Source organism: Alosa pseudoharengus, unplaced genomic scaffold, assembly GCF_046254945.1.
Source record: "Alosa pseudoharengus isolate Yale_2024_CS ecotype anadromous, Long Island Sound unplaced genomic scaffold, YU_APseudo_1.1 YU_APseudo_1.1_scf_11, whole genome shotgun sequence".
Taxonomy (NCBI): domain Eukaryota; kingdom Metazoa; phylum Chordata; class Actinopteri; order Clupeiformes; family Clupeidae; genus Alosa; species Alosa pseudoharengus.
In genome coordinates, this window is record NW_027468576.1 from 27,449,504 (window position 1) to 27,467,003 (window position 17,500).

Here is a 17,500-nt window from a genome sequence, read left to right on the forward strand (position 1 = left end):
TCTCTTTCTATCTTTCCTTTTCTTCATTCCCCCTCTCTCTCTCGGTCTCATTCTCTCTCTTCCTATCCTTCTCTTTCTCCATATCCATCTCTCTCTCTCCATCTTTCTATGCCACTGACTTCCTCTCTCACTTTTACACTTCCCATCCCCCTCTCTCTATCCCCCTCTCTCTCGTTTTTCTCTATCCGGCTGCGGAGAGATGCGGACGTTGCTGCGGGGAGATTGTGAGCATGGCCGGCTGGGCACTTTCAGGAAGAACCAATTTGTTTTTTCTTCCTCTTCCTCTCTTCATCTTTTTAAGGCTCTTAAATAATTCATGCGCTGCGCGGCCTCTCAATTGCTGTGCCATGGAGCCAATTGTAATCCATTTGGGCACAGCACCACGAGCCGCACCAGCAAAACTATAGTGTGGAAAAAACCCTTTTGGAGCCAGAAAAACACACTTTTGTGTACACACACACACTCGTACATATCCACAAACACTTCTTAAATACTATATTTGTCATTCACGTAGGTTAAGCATTGAACCCAATGAAAACATATGTATACACAAACACACACACACACACACACACACACACACCATCACATACTGACACACAGGCACAACCACAAACCTCCCTACTCCCCCATATGCTGAAAAGGTCTGGATTATTCAACCACTGGCACACCCATAATCCCATCATAAATGCAAGTGATGCTCTCAGACAGGTGATTGTGATCTGAATGGGACTAATAGTGATAAATGCCTGAGATACTGACAGCTGAGTGTCTGTAGGGTGTAAATATCTGCGCCGACAGAACCGAGTGCCCAGATGGATGATTCTCCATCTCTCATGACTGGGCGGGGCTGTGTGATGGATCTCCCGTGAGAACCCCCCCCCCCCTGTCCCTGTCCCCACTCACACACACACACACACACACACACATGCACACATACACGCACACATGCACGCACACAAATGCAATAAACAAACACAAACACATGCACACAAATACAATACATAAACACACTCACAGACAAACACACACACACACACACACACTTAAACACACATGCATTATACATAAAGCATATCCACACATTCAAAAGCAGGATTGCATACATGTATGCATCCATACCAAATAATGTGTCCACGAATGTAAGAATTCCACTATTGTTATGCAAACTGAATGGTAATGTGCTGCATTGGATTGGTGTAGACTGGAACTAATGTTGACATGTGGGCATATACTATAGCTCCTATGGTTACCATGTTCCAACAAAAAAAATGATGCACATTGGCGACGCTTGTGTGTGTGTGTGTGTATGTGTGTGTGTGTGTGTGTGTGTGTGTGTGTGCGAGTGTGTGTGTGCCCTAGTTCTCTAGAAAATAAAATCCTTGTCTTTGACCCTGCCCTTCTCACCAGTCACCTTTACTGTCAACAAACCTGACATGAGTGTGTTATTTAGGGAAGATGGAAGCTCCAGGGACTGATTCAACACACACACACACACACACACAAACACACACACGCATACACGCACAGTCGCACACGCACACACACAAGCACACGCACACACACACGCACACACACACACACACGCACACACACACACACGCACACGCAGGTACACTTACATCCTATACACGCACAACCCTTATGTACACACACATGCTCACACAAACTCTCAAACACACCCCCAGAAATAAGCATATTCTGTCTCTCTTTTTATTTTTTTCTCTCCCTCCCTCTATAAAACACAAACACAAACACCACACACACAACATCTTTTTCAAGGACTCTCCAGTGTGTCATCACAGACATTAAGTCCTCATCTCACCAACCTCCAGCATCAGAAGCACATTAATGACACACACACACACACACACACACACACACACACACACACACACACACACACACACACACACATAGAACATAAAAACACAACACAGCATCATTACATTTAATGATGTGTGGGTTGCAAGTAGACACACACAAATAAAAACACAAACACACACAAAGAGGGAGAAGGAATTTAAAAACAAGCCCAACAGTCAGAATCAGACGAGAAACATAAACACCCACCACCAAACAGGCACTACTTCAGCCATGTTTTCCTCTGTATGCTACAGATGCTGTGCTCACACGAACCCTTCCTCCAAACATTCCATTCAGACAGACATTCTGCTCACATCAAAGCCCAGGCTCTCAGAGAGGGTCTTCATGTGCTCACTCTCCCTCTCTTACGCCATCACATTACAAACCAACATCAAACAGGTCCTCTGAAAGGTCAAATCCTTTCTTATACCCTTTGTTTCACACAGAAACCGCAAAACCACACACACAGAGAGCGACACTGTACACACACAGACACACAGAAAAAGCTACAAATTAGAACATGATGTAAGAATGAAATTGACAAAATCAAATGATGCAAGAATCAAATTGACCACTGGTCAGAACAACAAACACACACACACACACACACCCATGTAACATGAAAACTGCAAGTTAAAGCAATGATGGAGATATCAAATGAACCTCAGTGAAAACAACCTCAAGCATTCGGCAGATCCTTACCGCAGTTGGCCTCGTCGGACTTGTCCTTGCAGTCGGCGTCGCCATCGCACCTCCAGCTCAGGTGCACGCACTCGCCGCTAGCGCACTGGAACTCGTTGGCGGGGCAGCGCGGCTTCTTTGGCTCGGTGCGGCGGCTGCAGCGCTCGGGCGACTCGTCCGACTTGTCGCGGCAGTCTGGGTCACCGTCGCAGCTCCACAGCATGGGCACGCACTCGGCGTCGTCGCAGCGGAACTCGTGCGGGCCGCAGGTGCGCGGGGCTGGGCCACCGCCGGCCGCCGTGCCCGCGCACGACTCCTCGTCGCTGCCGTCACCACAGTCGTCATCACCGTCGCACACAAAGTTAGGCGCCACGCACTTCCTGTTGCGGCACTGGAACTCTTTGGCTGGGCAGGCTTTAGCATCTGGGGGAGGAGGGTAGAGGGAAGCAGCGAGAGAGAGAGAGAGAGAGAGAGAGAGAGAGAGAGAGAGAGAGAGGGAGAGAGAGAGAGAGAGAGAGAGAAAGAGAGAAAGAGAGAGAGAGAAAGAAAGAGAGAGACAGTAAGTAAACACCAGAAGCTCTGACACTGCAGTGTGGGATTCCACTGATCCCTCAAGACAAACTAGCCAACAACAAAAACATAAACAAGAGAACAACATCACTTCGCACTACTAGGCTCTGCAGAGAGTGGGCTCACGGAAGTCTGCATTTTAACCCATCAATCATGCACTTTTCAGACGCTCTCTTGCCCACGCAGATAATGACTACATATGAAGAGTGGGAGACGCCAGTGTTAAACGAGTTCTGATATACTGTATAGGGGAATGAGCTAAGCTGCCCCAACAGGCAGCCTGTCCATACTAAACAGGCTCTTCTAGACCACATCGATTTGAAATGTGCACAGCAGATGACCTCGAGGTCAGTCTTCAGCCTGTGCATTGCGTCAGACACTAAACAGGGTTCAGTGGGCTGCCGTGAGGACCCGTCTCCCTTTTTAATGGGGTCAGTCTACACCAGGGAGTGACTGACCGGCAGCATTGTGAAGGGATTGAGATTTATGCTCTACTCAGCTTCATATAAGTAGCTTGGTACATGGAAAATAATGTGTGTGTGGCATTGCAAAAGAGTTGTCAGAACAGTCACAGCAACTGAACACGTCGAGAGAAATGAGTTGTGTCTGACTTCATACATGAGAATGATTGTGTGTGTGTATGTGTGTGTGTGTGTGTGTGTGTGTGTGTATTTGTACACACCCTTGAGTTTTTGTCATTTGTAGATGTGCAAGTGTGCACCTGTGCTTTTGTACATGTGCACTTACACCTAAACAGAGCTCTCAGGAACAGCCATCACCTGAGCGCAGGGGCCCTTTGTCTTGAGGGTTCCTCGGAGACGGAAAGAGCACTGGTGGCACGCAAAAATGCTTCCGCCATCGAAACGGTGACATTATCAAATTGCCATGCCTGACAAGAAATCAATGTGATTTGTGTTTGTGGTGGAAAAGGTCACGCTTGCCCTTTCGGCGGCGTGCCGGTTCATGTTGCCCACTTCATTTCCCATTTTCTGTCCTGCGCGCGTGCCGCACCTTCAGAGGATCGATCCATTACAATAACGACCGTCGGATGTGCCGCTAATTTCATTTCTGCCGAGGTGATTAGCCCACGCGTGCGTGCGTGCGTGCGCCTAATTGCGCAAAAGTAAACAAATCAACGAGCGCCATTAGACAGGTATTTCCCTGCACTATTAGTGTCCTCTTTATCCTGAGTGTCGGTTAACCGAGGGGAAATGTCTGAATAATGCATCAAACGTTCAGGATGCCAGGCAGTCACGCGTTGGGGGAAAAACAGCCATAATCCCCCGACAAAAGTTGACAGGAGGCCATCATTGGTGGATTATCTTGTTATGCTAACGAATAGGAGGCAGCTTATTTTCTTCATCAAGGGCATGGGAACACATCAAACAGACAAACACCGTATGTGTGTGTGTGTGTGTGTGTGTGTGTGTGTGTGTACGGTCCTATTGTGCTGGTAAAGGGTACTGTGGTTGAAAGTGTTAGCACTGTGCAGTTTACACATAGATCCAGCTTTGCCTCACGTCTTGCTGTTTGACTATGACCTTGCTCATGTACACTTGAGATCAGAGCCTCAATATCCTTGTGCAGAACTGAACAGAGCACCAGACACTGAAACTTGCAACACTCACGAAACACGCACCAGTATGTACCAGACAAATGTACATAATTCACACTGGAATGATACATAGCCCAAAGAGTCCAAAGTCCACATACATAAATATTAGGCCAATATGCTACTTTTGTATGAAGCCTATGAGGATTTGGGATGTTATCTCTCAGACAGATTGGTGAGGTCAGTATTCCATGAATGGACCTCTACAGGGCATTGTGAGAGGCTAATAAAGGAGTAAAGCCAAGATGGCCTTCACCTGCATGCGTGCACCAGAGGGCCCATTCCTCCCTCCTACAGACAGAGGGCAGGGGAGAGATGGAGCTACAGATTAGGGAGATTACAGTGACCTTCAGCTACACAAATCAGGAGGAGGAGAGAATAAGCTCTCACTTTTCACATCTACAAGTACAATGCCTCAGCCATAGCTGAGCACAGCAGTCTTCTTCTTCTCTCACTTTCTTCTGCACGGACTCTTTCATCACTCTTTCCTGCACAGACTCTTTCATCACTCTTTCCATCATACTCTTTACACTCGCTTCTTGATCTCGCTTTCTCTGTCGTGTCTCTCTTGTCTGTCTCTCTCTCTCTCTCCCCTCTCTCTTGCTCTTGCATTCTCAATTTTCTCACTCATCCCCCGAACGAACACACACACACACACACACACACACACACACACACACACACACACACACACACACACACACACACACACACATAAACACACACACGTTTATGATTCATGAGGCCCACAGTTTTTGGAGCGTGATATCTAATAAGACACCCCAGTTCAGCACATCAGGGCTGGAAGTCACTGGCATGGAAAATGTCCTCCGCTGGGCTCAGCATCAGGTGAAGCCGCCTCAGACACGGGGGATGAGGAGAAGGAACAAGAAATTAGCCCTCTCTCTCCTTCTTTCTCTCTTTCTCTCTCTCTCTCTCATGTTCTTTCCATTTCAATACCATGTGAAAGGCTCTTTATGAGGCATGTAGAAGAGTACAGTGAGGCTTCAGTCCTTCCTTTCTCAATCTACGTCTAGATTTGTTGGTTGCCAGCTCTTGCTCTCTCAAGATCTCTATGTTCTTTAGCACTCACAGAGGTAAAAACCCTCTTTTTTAGCACTCACACAGATGCACAGAGCTAAAAGCTCTTTTTTAGCACTCACACAGATGCACAGAGCTAAAAGCTCTTTTTTAGCACTCACACAGATGCACAGAGGTAAAAGCAGGAGGGCCAGAGAGAAAGGCTTAGGCGAGTTACGGAGGTTACAGCATGTGCTTCATCAGAGGCCGTAAGCTTCTCCCCTAAGCTTTAATCAGACTCCTCCGGCTAAAGCCTCCACCTCTGGCCATGACACAGCATTTCCCCACAGTGGACGGCTTCCCTTCCTCCCCCCTCTCTCTTTCTCTCTCTCTCTCTCTTTCTCTGAGATATTCAACAGACTTAGCTGTCTGTGCCCCACATATGCAATTACTGTAGAGAGAGAGAGAAAGACAGAGAGAGAGAGAGCGTTCAATCTGCTCAGTGCTCGGCGTGCCAACGTAAGTCGAGCGACTAAAGTACTCGAGCGTCGTGATTACATGTTATTATGCTGTCATCACAGTTGTTGCTGTGTTATCGTGAGGGATTTTATTACACAGTGCTCATACTAATACAAACTCAAAATCAGGGCACAGTGAAGAAATAAAGAATCCCAGAACACAGGGGTTTTTTCCCCGGAAACTTTGACGATGTTGATTTCATCAAGTGCAGACTACAACAAAATGGCAGATTTTACCCCGGTGTACAAGGTACAAACTCAGAGACTATAAAAACCTCTTTAAAATGGAGATGTCGACCGACTCACAGTCCGTGTGCGATTCAGAACATTACACTCGGGAGCAAAGCGCCGCATCTCCCCGGCAGTGAGGAAACAGCCAGCGTATAGGAAGTGTGAGTTAATGGAGCGTTACTCCGAGAGCCAGCATTACCGCTTAATATCATTACAGAAACGAGCATTACAGAGGGGGGGGGTTCCCTGCCCGCAGGGGGAACCCCTTGCATCCGGAACAACAAGGAGGAGCCTTGATGTATGGAGCTGCGGATCTGAGATGTCAGAGTGTCATTTAGTGGACTCAGGCTCGAGGGCCTTTCCGAGTGGTCGGGTGCTGCTTCAGATGCAGACAAGTCTGGCTTTTGACAACAAGGCCCAAGGGGCTATGGGGTGCTGGGAAAGGCAAAGTACATGGGTATGAGTGTGTATTTGCATGTATGTGTGTGTGTGTGTGTGTATGTGTGTGTGTGTCTGCATGTGTGTGTGTGTGTGTGTGTGTGTGTGTGTGTGTGTGTGTGTGTGTGAGAGTAAACGAGGAACAAGAGATGGAAAGGGGGATAGAGAGAGAGAGAGGGAAGGATAGAGAAGAGAGAGAAAGAGAGATAGGAAGAGGGATTCAGTCAGAGTGGAGCAGGCATTCGTCTCCTGGGTCTGACCACTTAGTAGGTGCTTAAAATGCATCGAGCGCCTTTGAAGTTAAGGCCTTTGTACGCGCACGCAACAAGGAAGAGATCAGAGACCCCCATACATGTCTAGATTAGCCCACGTGCCAGCCTGTCGACATGCTAATCAGCCATGTTCTCACTGATAGGACGACTGGCAAAGCCCTATGGAGTCCAAGCTGGCTGTGCTGTGCTATGATGTGTTGCACCGCGGTAGACAGACAAATGTCTAGACTATTTCCAATAGCCTCTCGAGAGGGGAGGTACAAAGAAACATTCAGTGGAGGGGGGTGGGGGGAGTGGAGTGGAAAGGTTAGCCAAAGCCAATTAGCATACAGGTTGCCCTTTCACTAGCAGAGCTGGTGTGCCACATGGGCCCGGGCGTGCGTCCTTCTCCCTGTGACCGATGCCGTGTTGAATACCACGAACGCTCGGCGACCACTATCTCTCCCACACAGCCTGCAGCCTCCACATTCATATTCCTATTTACATTCACATTAACACTGCAGGGAGGTGTGTGTGGGGGGGGGGGGGGGGGGGGGGGGGCTCAACGCGCCAAGTTGTTTCTTTAATAAAGACTAATACCTGGCAACAAGCGTGGCAACGAGTGTAGTGTATACATGTTTTATACATTAGCAGAGAATATCCTTTCGAGAGAGGGAGTTAATTCATTAACAAATGTCAAAGTCAGAAAATCCTGTAGCTCAGGGAGACCATGCAGTTGAAAATTTGAAATTTGAAGTTTAGCAAATGCTTGAACTTGCTTTGGATAATATGAATTTTTTTATTTAGAAGATTCTTTTATCTGATAAAACCTTGAGGTAAGGCCTACATTACTTTAATAGTAAGAATGCTTCTCTGTCGTTGAGCTGATGGCCGTGACATTGCTAGCTAGCATCCTGAGAACATTGAACACGCAACGCACTGCATAAACTGGAAGACTTGTGTGTGAAGACATGTGAAATAAAAACTCTTAAACACTCCTTTCAGAATGTCAAACCTGGAATATGAGTGCTCGTGGAACCAAGCTTACGAAAGAAGTGATGAGAGAAAAAAACTGCACTCACAAAGAGTCCATCAGAGCCAGTAGATGTGTCCAAGTCAAGAAGTGTCCAACATCCTGAATCTATTCACAGGAGTCAATTCATCTACGTATCCTTGAATCAACAATAGCTGTACAAGAGGATATCGGAAGTGGCTGTGGGGTCCTGATAGCGGAGTATACTTACTTTTTTTCACCACCACTTGAAAAAGAAACCATGTAATAATGATGCCGTCATGATACTTTGACACAGTTGCATTAAAGAGGACAGACCCCATATATGTTTAGATGGTCAGATAGACAGGGCATAGGCAGAGTGCATATTGTTCTCCATGCATAGAGCCGGACAGTAGAAGAGACATTCGTTTCCACTAGCTATTATCCTGAGCCAAACTGCTGATGTAAGTCTACAGACACAGTGTCAGGAGTCGGCGAGAAACAAGTTTGGAGCGCTGCAGCCGCTCAGGGGTGAATTTCGCTGGCAGGCAGCGTGTTGTTTACAGCTCAGACGAACACATTTTCACACTCTGTAAAGTGCAGCAATCCATTTTCTCCAGGTCCCTGCAGAACCTGTGGGGGAGGCTTGGTAAATGGCAGCAAAGATGAAAAGGAAATATCAGCCGATCGTCTGGGGACAAGACCGCCGACATGATGTGGCATTAAACATAAGCACGCACTTGAGATGCACATGCACTAAAGGGCATAATATACATGTACAACGCAATACACACGGACGGACACGCTCGGATGCACAAATCAACTTATGTACAGATGTTCGTGCGCACACACAAACACACATGCACGCAGTCGCACACACACACACACACACACACACACACACAGACACACTCAAGTGTTGGGGAGATCTCTAAGTGTTTGTATGTGTGTGTATGTGTGTGTGTGTTTGTGTTTTGTGTACATGTTTGTGTGTGTGTGTGTGTGTGTGTTTGTTGTGTGTGTGTGTGTGTGTGTGTGCAGAGATCTTAGCTTCCACTTGGGAAAATGTGAGTTAGCGAGAGAGAGAGAGGGAGAGAGAGAGAGAGAGAGAGAGAGAGAGAAAGGATATCATAGGGCCCCTCAGTCCTCCAGATCAGAGAGGCTGAGCTAATGAGCTCAGTGTTCCCTGCTCTCTCCTGCTCGCCTCAATGGGGAAAAGCCTCCATCTCCACAAGCACACCCAGGACACCGCAGGGCCCCCAGTCAGCTAAAGCATCCCATTAACACATTCAAGTCACCAGCACAGATTACAACATTACTGTCAGCTGAGACATACAGACACACACACACACACAAGCACGTACAGTACACACAGAGACACACATGTATGCATTCTCACACACACACACACACACACACACACACACACACACACACACACACACACACACACTCTCTCCTTATTCCTTGATGTATTTGGGTCAGTCAGACTCAATCCTATCAATATTCTAGCCATGTTTTTAATGGAAATTAATTGCCTTGAATAGATGAACAAAGGAGGGAAAATGCAGAAAATAAGAGAATACATTAACATAAATGAAGACATTTGAATAAGAAAAGTCTCCATAAAAAAAAAAAAAATCTGCAATCAGCTCCCAGGATCATCAACATGATTGGATAAACCACGCAAATGGGCGGACCTGTGGTCGAGGTGGCGATCGAGATCTAATAGTGTAATTATCATTTGACATGGATTCATCAGCGATGCCTAGTAATTCGCTGTAATCGAGTTGTCTGCCTAGCTTTTCATCTCATTTACTCAAACACAATCAGATGAAAAAGATATTCCTCCATACAATCAGCCATTCCATCTCTCTCTTCTCAGACAAGAGCCTGGAGGGAACACCGTTGTGTGTGTATGTGTGTGTGTGTGTGTGTGTGTGTGTGTGTGTGTATGTGTGTGTGTGTGTGTGTGTGTGTGTGTGTCAGGGCGAGTGTGTGTCGATGAAGGCGTGAGTGTGTAAGGGTTTGGCAGAGAGAAATGAAGTAATGTGTTCTCACAGAGGCGAGAGCAGAGCTTACAACTGAAGATAGCAGAACAGCCTTGGGGAGAGGGACACGTGAGCCTATAGACCTATTACACACACACACACACACACACACACACACACACACACACACACACACACACACACACACACACACACACACACACACACACACGCGCGCGCACACGCGCACACACACACACACACACACACACACACACACACACACGCACACACACACACACACACGCACAGAAACACAACCGCACACACACATAGACACACACGCTTGTGCATGCACCCACACACACACACACACACACACAAAGAGAGAATAAGTGGGACCATACTTTAGCATACACATACACACAAACATGTATTTACATACATTCCCACCAAAAATAAGGGGAATAAGACTTCAGGAAGTGTATTTCTAGGTAAACCTATTACAAAGAACACACACACACACACACACACACATACAAGGAGAACATGCTCTACTGTTCCTCCACTGTGTTCCTCTGTAATTTATGGGTAGGGAGAATATGGCCCAGATGATCCTGTGATGTAAATTCACACAGAGACTTCAGAGCATGTAGGACAGGTAGCTGTGGTTAGTGTGTGTGTGTGTGTGTGTGTGTATGTACCACTGTGAGTGTCATATCAGTAACCACAAAATACTACTGTGGCAGTACAGAAATGTTCCAGGGAAAAACTTCCAACACTGCACAAATAATCATGAACACACACACACACACACACACACACACACACACACACACACACACACACACACACGAACAGTCACAGTGAATTGAGGCGATGACGAGGTACAAGTGTGTACAGCCATCTCTGATCGGAGTGCAGGACATCTCACGGGCCTCATGAGAACACACACACAATCACTCTCAGGTTCAGTAGAGACACCACTAACCTTGGGCTCAATCCCACGCCTGCCCGATCCACACCAGCCACGGCCACAGGGCTAATTGATTGAATGCAGGGTATCGTCATACAGACACACAGACATACACACACACAGACACAAACACACACACACAGCCAAGCTCAAGGATATGATGTGAGAGGAAGCGTTTCCAGTTGAGCACCGGGTAGCAGGGATGGTCCTCCAGTATCCCATCAGACCCTGCACTCTCTCGCCAACCCTGACCTGCCCATAACCCCGAGAGGAGAAAGCTCATAATCTTTCATACCGTCTCGCTGTGTAATGAATGAATTGATGCAAAGGGCAATCACATTAAATGTAGGTCACATTAAGGTTGCGGTCACTAGTCTCGGTCACCTGTGAGCAAGCTCAGTGGGTCTGAGTTTGGTTAGCGAAACATTGAGAAGGTCCGCTGCATTTAGCAGTTCAGTAAATTAGCATTACAGAGCCTGTAGTGTTTTGTCTTTATTCATTGTTAGTGTGTGCTGGTTTTACATTAACCCATAATGCTAGCTTGTCCTGCATTTTAAATGCATTTTTAAATATCAACTTGTGCATTCTGTCTACAGTATGCCTGCAGGTCAGAGTGGGGTGGGCACACACACTACAGTTGCAAATCACTGCAAACACACGCGTACACATAAACAGTTGCATAAATCATTAATGAAGTTTGAGGGAAATGAAAGGGATTTGCCGGGTTTACACACTGTGCTCTCCTTGCTGATGCAGACTGTGGTCTTTCTCCAGTTTGTCAAATAATTAATCTTTTTTTTGTTTTGCAGCTATTTGTTTGGAAATTCTATGTGTGAATGTCTGTATGTATTAAAACAGCAACTGTGTTTGTGTGTGCATTTTGGGAGTTTGTATGTGTGTGTGTGTGTGTGTGTGTGTGTGTGTGTGTGTGTGTGTGTGTGTGTGTCTGTGTGTGTGTGCGTGCATGCGTGTTAGTGTGTGTGTGTGTGTGTGTGTGTGTGCATGCATATTAGTATGTGTGTGTGTGTGTGTGTGTGTACATGTGAGCCCATCAACTAAAGTGTGTCCCCACACCAGCCTAGGGTCTCCCTGAGGGCTACTCTGCCCATTTCTGATAGGAAGTGCCGTAGCTTTATGGTGAGCCAAGGACTTTTAAGCACCACTGGGCAAAAAGGAGGGAGACAGAGAGAAAGAGTGAGAGAGAGAAAGAAATAGAGTGAGCAAGAGAAAAAGAAAGGGTTGAGAGAGTGAGCAAGAGAAAAAGAAAGGGTAGAAAAGGGTAGTGTGAGAGAAAAAGCAGAACACTTCCATCTGTAAACTCGCCCACAGCAACAGCACGTGACAACACAAAACCACTGGTGCCTAATTAACCTCAATTATTACATAAAGGCTGAGGCATTAGAATACGCGGAGAAAGAGTGGCGATAGCAAACGTGTTTACATTTCTAACTCCAGAAGCACACTCCTTAAACAACACTCGCTGTTCCACTTGTGTTGCATACCGCACTCTATGGTAATAATTAGATACTTGAGGCTCGGTGCAAGTGTCAGCCTATTTGTGCTACAGGAAAATTATGTCCATGAGCATTTTGCCACTTGTCTGGCTTCATGTTTATATAAGGTATAACCTTCAAACATTAGTCTTGGCATCACCTGTGTTGCAAAGAGAGTGTCATCATAACATTCCATATGATAAACCCGCAGGAATCTGATCCCGTGAGGGAAATTTGGTCTCTCTGCATTTATCCCAATCCGTGAATTAGTGAAACACACTTAGCACACAGTGAACACACAGCTGGTACATCCCATAATAATCTACTCTAGCTTCCCCCTGTCATCACTCTTCACTTTCTATGTGCTGCTGATGTCACTTGTAATAACACACCCTTTCAGAATATCAAAACCTACTGCACCAAAATATTTTCAACCAACTTGACAACTTACACTGACAAGGGTCAGAAATAATTCACACAGCATAACAATAGGCACGACCTCTGGTAACCTTCAGCAGCGATAGATATTTGGTGCTTACAGTACAGAGTGATACATCAGAACGGAGCTCCATCTCTGCCCCTCACGTCCATCCTCATTAGGAGGGATGGCCCTTGAGTCTGCGGGCTGGAACGACGGCCCTGTGACAACGCACTCTACATTAATCCATCACAATTAACCAAGAGCCCCTTCAGCTTCAGATAGGCGGTCACTGTACTTCACTCACCATGGCAGTTATAGTGTATGTACATGTGTGTGTGCATGTGTGTGTGTGTGTGTGCGTGTGCCTGTGTCTGTGTGTGTGCGTGTGTGTGTGTGTCAGTGTGTGTGTGTATGTGTGTGTGTGTGTGCGCCTGCAACAAATCCCTTCTGCCCTAAAAAAAAATATCATCTCTGATGTCTAATCTCAAGCATCTGTGCACACAGTCCCCCGCAGCGAGATTGGTGGCTTGTTTCATAAATAACTGCCAAACATGTCAGGCCTCCATGAGCCTCGCAGACAAGGTGCAGTCAATGGATGGCAGGCGACCTCAGGCATAAATCCCCAGCCCTTCAGACGAGCAGATTGGTTATTATGAGAAAACACAGTGGAGTGGAGTCCTCAACTTCTCCCTCTTCCACAGGCAAAAGTTAATGTTCCCGTGCCATTCAGGAAGTCCTTCAAACTTCACAAACTCAAGCCTACTGCCATCTACCAGTGCATCCGCAATGCAGACACACCCGCTTACTAGTCCACTGAATTCACAGTACAAGCCCTCATAGCCTTTGTCTCATACGATGAAGAAGTAAAGTGTAAAACCCACAGGCTCACAGCAAGACTGACATTAAAACACTGCACTTCTTAGCAACACTTTTCAAAACTTGAACTCCCCCAGAGCCCCCCCCCCCCTTAAACTGCACAAAGGCGTACAGGCGTGCAGTACCGTGACCTTCAATCAGGCACAGCGTCCGCTAATACCGTAGCATTAGCCCGGTCCCTCATTACAATCTCCCCTCCATTACAGCGCCTCTCTCCCCCGTCATCATCTCCCAGCACCAGTCCACATCCCAGTCCCATCACAGCAGGTGGGCCGCATGAACGTTTAAAAAACACACGTTCACACACACACACACACACACACACACACACACATACACACACACACACACACACACTTCTGCGCGCATTCGAAGCCAGTAAACGTTCTACTCTGAGAACGCCACGCTCTGGAGAAGAGTAGTGGCGCCCAGGCTGTGCATGTATAATTCAGCATACAGACACGGACAATTAGTAGTCGTAATTAATGTTAAAAGCTCATTCTGTCCCATTTTGGGCTGCCTCGGGGGAAAACGAGGGAGGAGGAGGTGGAGGAGAGGAAGAGGAGATGGAGGGAGAGATGGAGGACAAAGAGAGGATGGGTACGAAGAGAACAGGGTTCTACAAAGTGCTATTTGCAAATGCATAATTCATAGCCTGTTCTTGTTGGCTAATGTGTTATTGAAGGTATTCAAGTTTTCTCAAGCAAACTGCTGCAAAATGTGTGTGACGAAATAGATGGCTCTTTTTAAATGGTGCTGAGATCCACAGAATGGTGTGTGTGCGAGTGAATAGGTGAGCGTGTGTGTGTGTGTGTGTGTGTGTGTGTGTGTGTGTGTGTGTGTGTGTGTGTGTGTCTGTCTCAGTGTGCTGGCGAAAGCCAGTGTGCATGTGTTGGCCTGAATTTGCTTCGGAGTATATGGTCTTGGACCCAGTAATACATCAACAAACAGACAAACTATCACATATCCCATATTTATATTCATGCACTATTTGCAAATGTACAGCGCATTAATATTTATATGTGACTGTATTCCGGTGCCCAATACCTTGCACAGAGAGAGTAAATTGCTTCTCTGCATTGGCAATTTCATGCCAGATATCTTCAGACATTGTTCACTGTTATTCTTTGCCACTCTCTCAAATCCCATTAGAAAACATACATGCTCCCCAACATCAGTTATCATATGCTGAATTACAGATCAGAAATCACGAGACCTGCAGGTTATTAGAACTGTACAGCTAAGATAACAGAACACACTAGCGGAGACATGAGGTGGGACATGAGGAAAGCCTCGCCAATCAATTACTTCTCAGAGTTGGGGTGATGTTAACGATCCTAATTTTCCAGTTCACTTCAGATGTGTACATCTGAGGGCATGATAGATGAGGACCACCACTGTCAATTCAACGTAGGGCGAGTCAAAAAAAAAAAGCAAAAAACTCAAAACACAAGCCGGCTTGATGAAAAACATGGCGTGTGCGAGAGCCGTTTCGCTGTAGTACAACAGACAGAGCCGCCACTGTATTCATCTATCATGATTATGATCTGCTGTTTGAGAGAGGGATTAGCCCGTGCTGAAAGTGATGACAAATTAAGACGCGTTGACCCGGTTGTGTCAACACGGCGAGATCGCTCGGCGTGGGAGAGCCACTGCAAGTGAACAGAGAGACAGAGCGGCGGATAACCAACACGCGGACAAACAGAAGTGATGTTGCCTGGCGCCCATCGACTGGAGAAACAATTGATCTCACACCCCACCTGGTCCATTGATTCCACTTCAGAGAGGAACAACAGAACTGTGGCAGAAGAGAAAAGGAAGGCAACAGAGGAAAGAGAGAGAGAGGGAGAGAAAGAGAGAGGGAGAAAATCCCCCCAGTAATTATATATATTAAAAGCTGTTACCCATGAATTATGCAATTTATCGTACATTCATTGTTCTGGGACTGAGAGGGGGGTCTAAGAGTGGTGAGGGAAAGTAGCATAACCATTTCTCCTTTTTGAGAATACTATATACTGCTCCACACACACACACACACACACACACACACACACACACAGATGGAGGAGCACCGTGTGAGAGTAATGGGCTCAGGCTCTTACGGCCAGCTATCTTTTGTCTGCTTTAAAGGGCCTGAATGGGTTGTGTTGGGGCTAGTGGTGATGGCGGTGTCGGAGACAGTGAAGAGGTCCATTCACAGTGAAAGCAGACGATACGAGACTCCCAAAATCCACTCCCTTCCAGCCAGACCGGCCCTTCCCAGGGAATTAAGAGGGGAGATTAGCCATTCATAATTAAGGAGGAATTAAGCATGAACTGCGCGGAGCGGGGGCCTGTACAGTGGGGGCAGGCAGAGTGCCATCTCACAGGGAATGAAGCAGCAGCAGTGCCGGGCGATGAGCCTACAGCCCCGCTGGACGCTACAGACACGGGGAAGAGTCGGGGAAAACATTGACCGACGCGAAGACTCTGGAGGGTCTGAAGGTGAAACATCCTCTGCCCCCCGCCCTTCCTAAGACCCTCATCTGCATATTTTGTGAACGTTGCAATCCCTGTGTTACCCTAAAAAAATGTCCATTAATCATTCATAAGAAAAGAAAAGAGTGCTGTAACAGCTCATAATGGATTATTAGTAGCCAGTTATTGGATTAATGACATTTAAAATGGAATGGTAAATGCAGCTCAATTGGTGGAGCGTAGCGCTCGTGATTCCAAGGTCATGTTTTCAATTCCCCGGGAATACAATCACTGATGATGTTAATGGCCCAATAGCTCCTAGAACTGTTGCTATTTGGATTGGGTTTTAATTCAAGTGTTTGCTAGATGACTAAACATACAGTAGGCATGGATACGTGTAAGGTTAACAGCAGTATAACAATGGGTTATATATGAAATGCTTACATACATACATACATACCCTGAATAAAATCCTGAACCCAGTATATGTAGACATATGAAAGACAAATATCAACAAAAGCAACATGTGCAAACAGTACACACTTGAGTTCTTGGGGATCAATAAAGTATCTATATATATATATATATCTATCTGTCTATCTATCTATCTATCTATTTACCTAGTTCTAGCGGGAACACAATTTCAATTTGCTCAGCGAGTCACTCTGCCAATGAATAATGATTCACGTTACTTTTGCCCCTCGTATCGCGAGGAACCAATCACATCTGTGTATCTGATACAGGCGGGCCAGAGGTGATCTAAACAGATGACAGTCAGTGTTATCCAATTGCGTCGAAGTCCGGAATCAGTCAGTAAACATTGGTCGTATAGTGTTATCCAATTGCGTGCAGTGAGATTTTCAAATGCATGCTTGGTGCTGCCCCTCGAGTTGGGCCATTGCATTATTCGTGGCCAGACCCTTAATCTTTCGGATTTGGGTCTGGAATCTCCAGGCTGATTGATCACAGCGACAAGGAAAGCGGGCCAACTCGTTCAACTCTACAGTTTGCCTCATGTTAGGGGTAAGGTCAGGGTCAGGATCAGGGTCAAGGTCAGAGTTCCCGGTGTTTTCCATTCTGGTCAGACCCTTTCATTCCCCTTATT

General features: G+C 46.5%; 1 protein-coding gene across 1 annotated transcript in view; it reads right to left on the reverse strand.

The window, feature by feature from the left end:
* Positions 1-17,500, reverse strand: part of lrp8 (low density lipoprotein receptor-related protein 8, apolipoprotein e receptor) — a 136,331-nt gene that overhangs the window by 36,483 nt on the left and 82,348 nt on the right. The window contains exon 5 of the mRNA XM_076278647.1: positions 2,569-2,961. Within this exon, the coding sequence (XP_076134762.1) occupies positions 2,569-2,961 (393 nt within the window). The remainder of the gene's footprint in view (positions 1-2,568; positions 2,962-17,500) is intronic.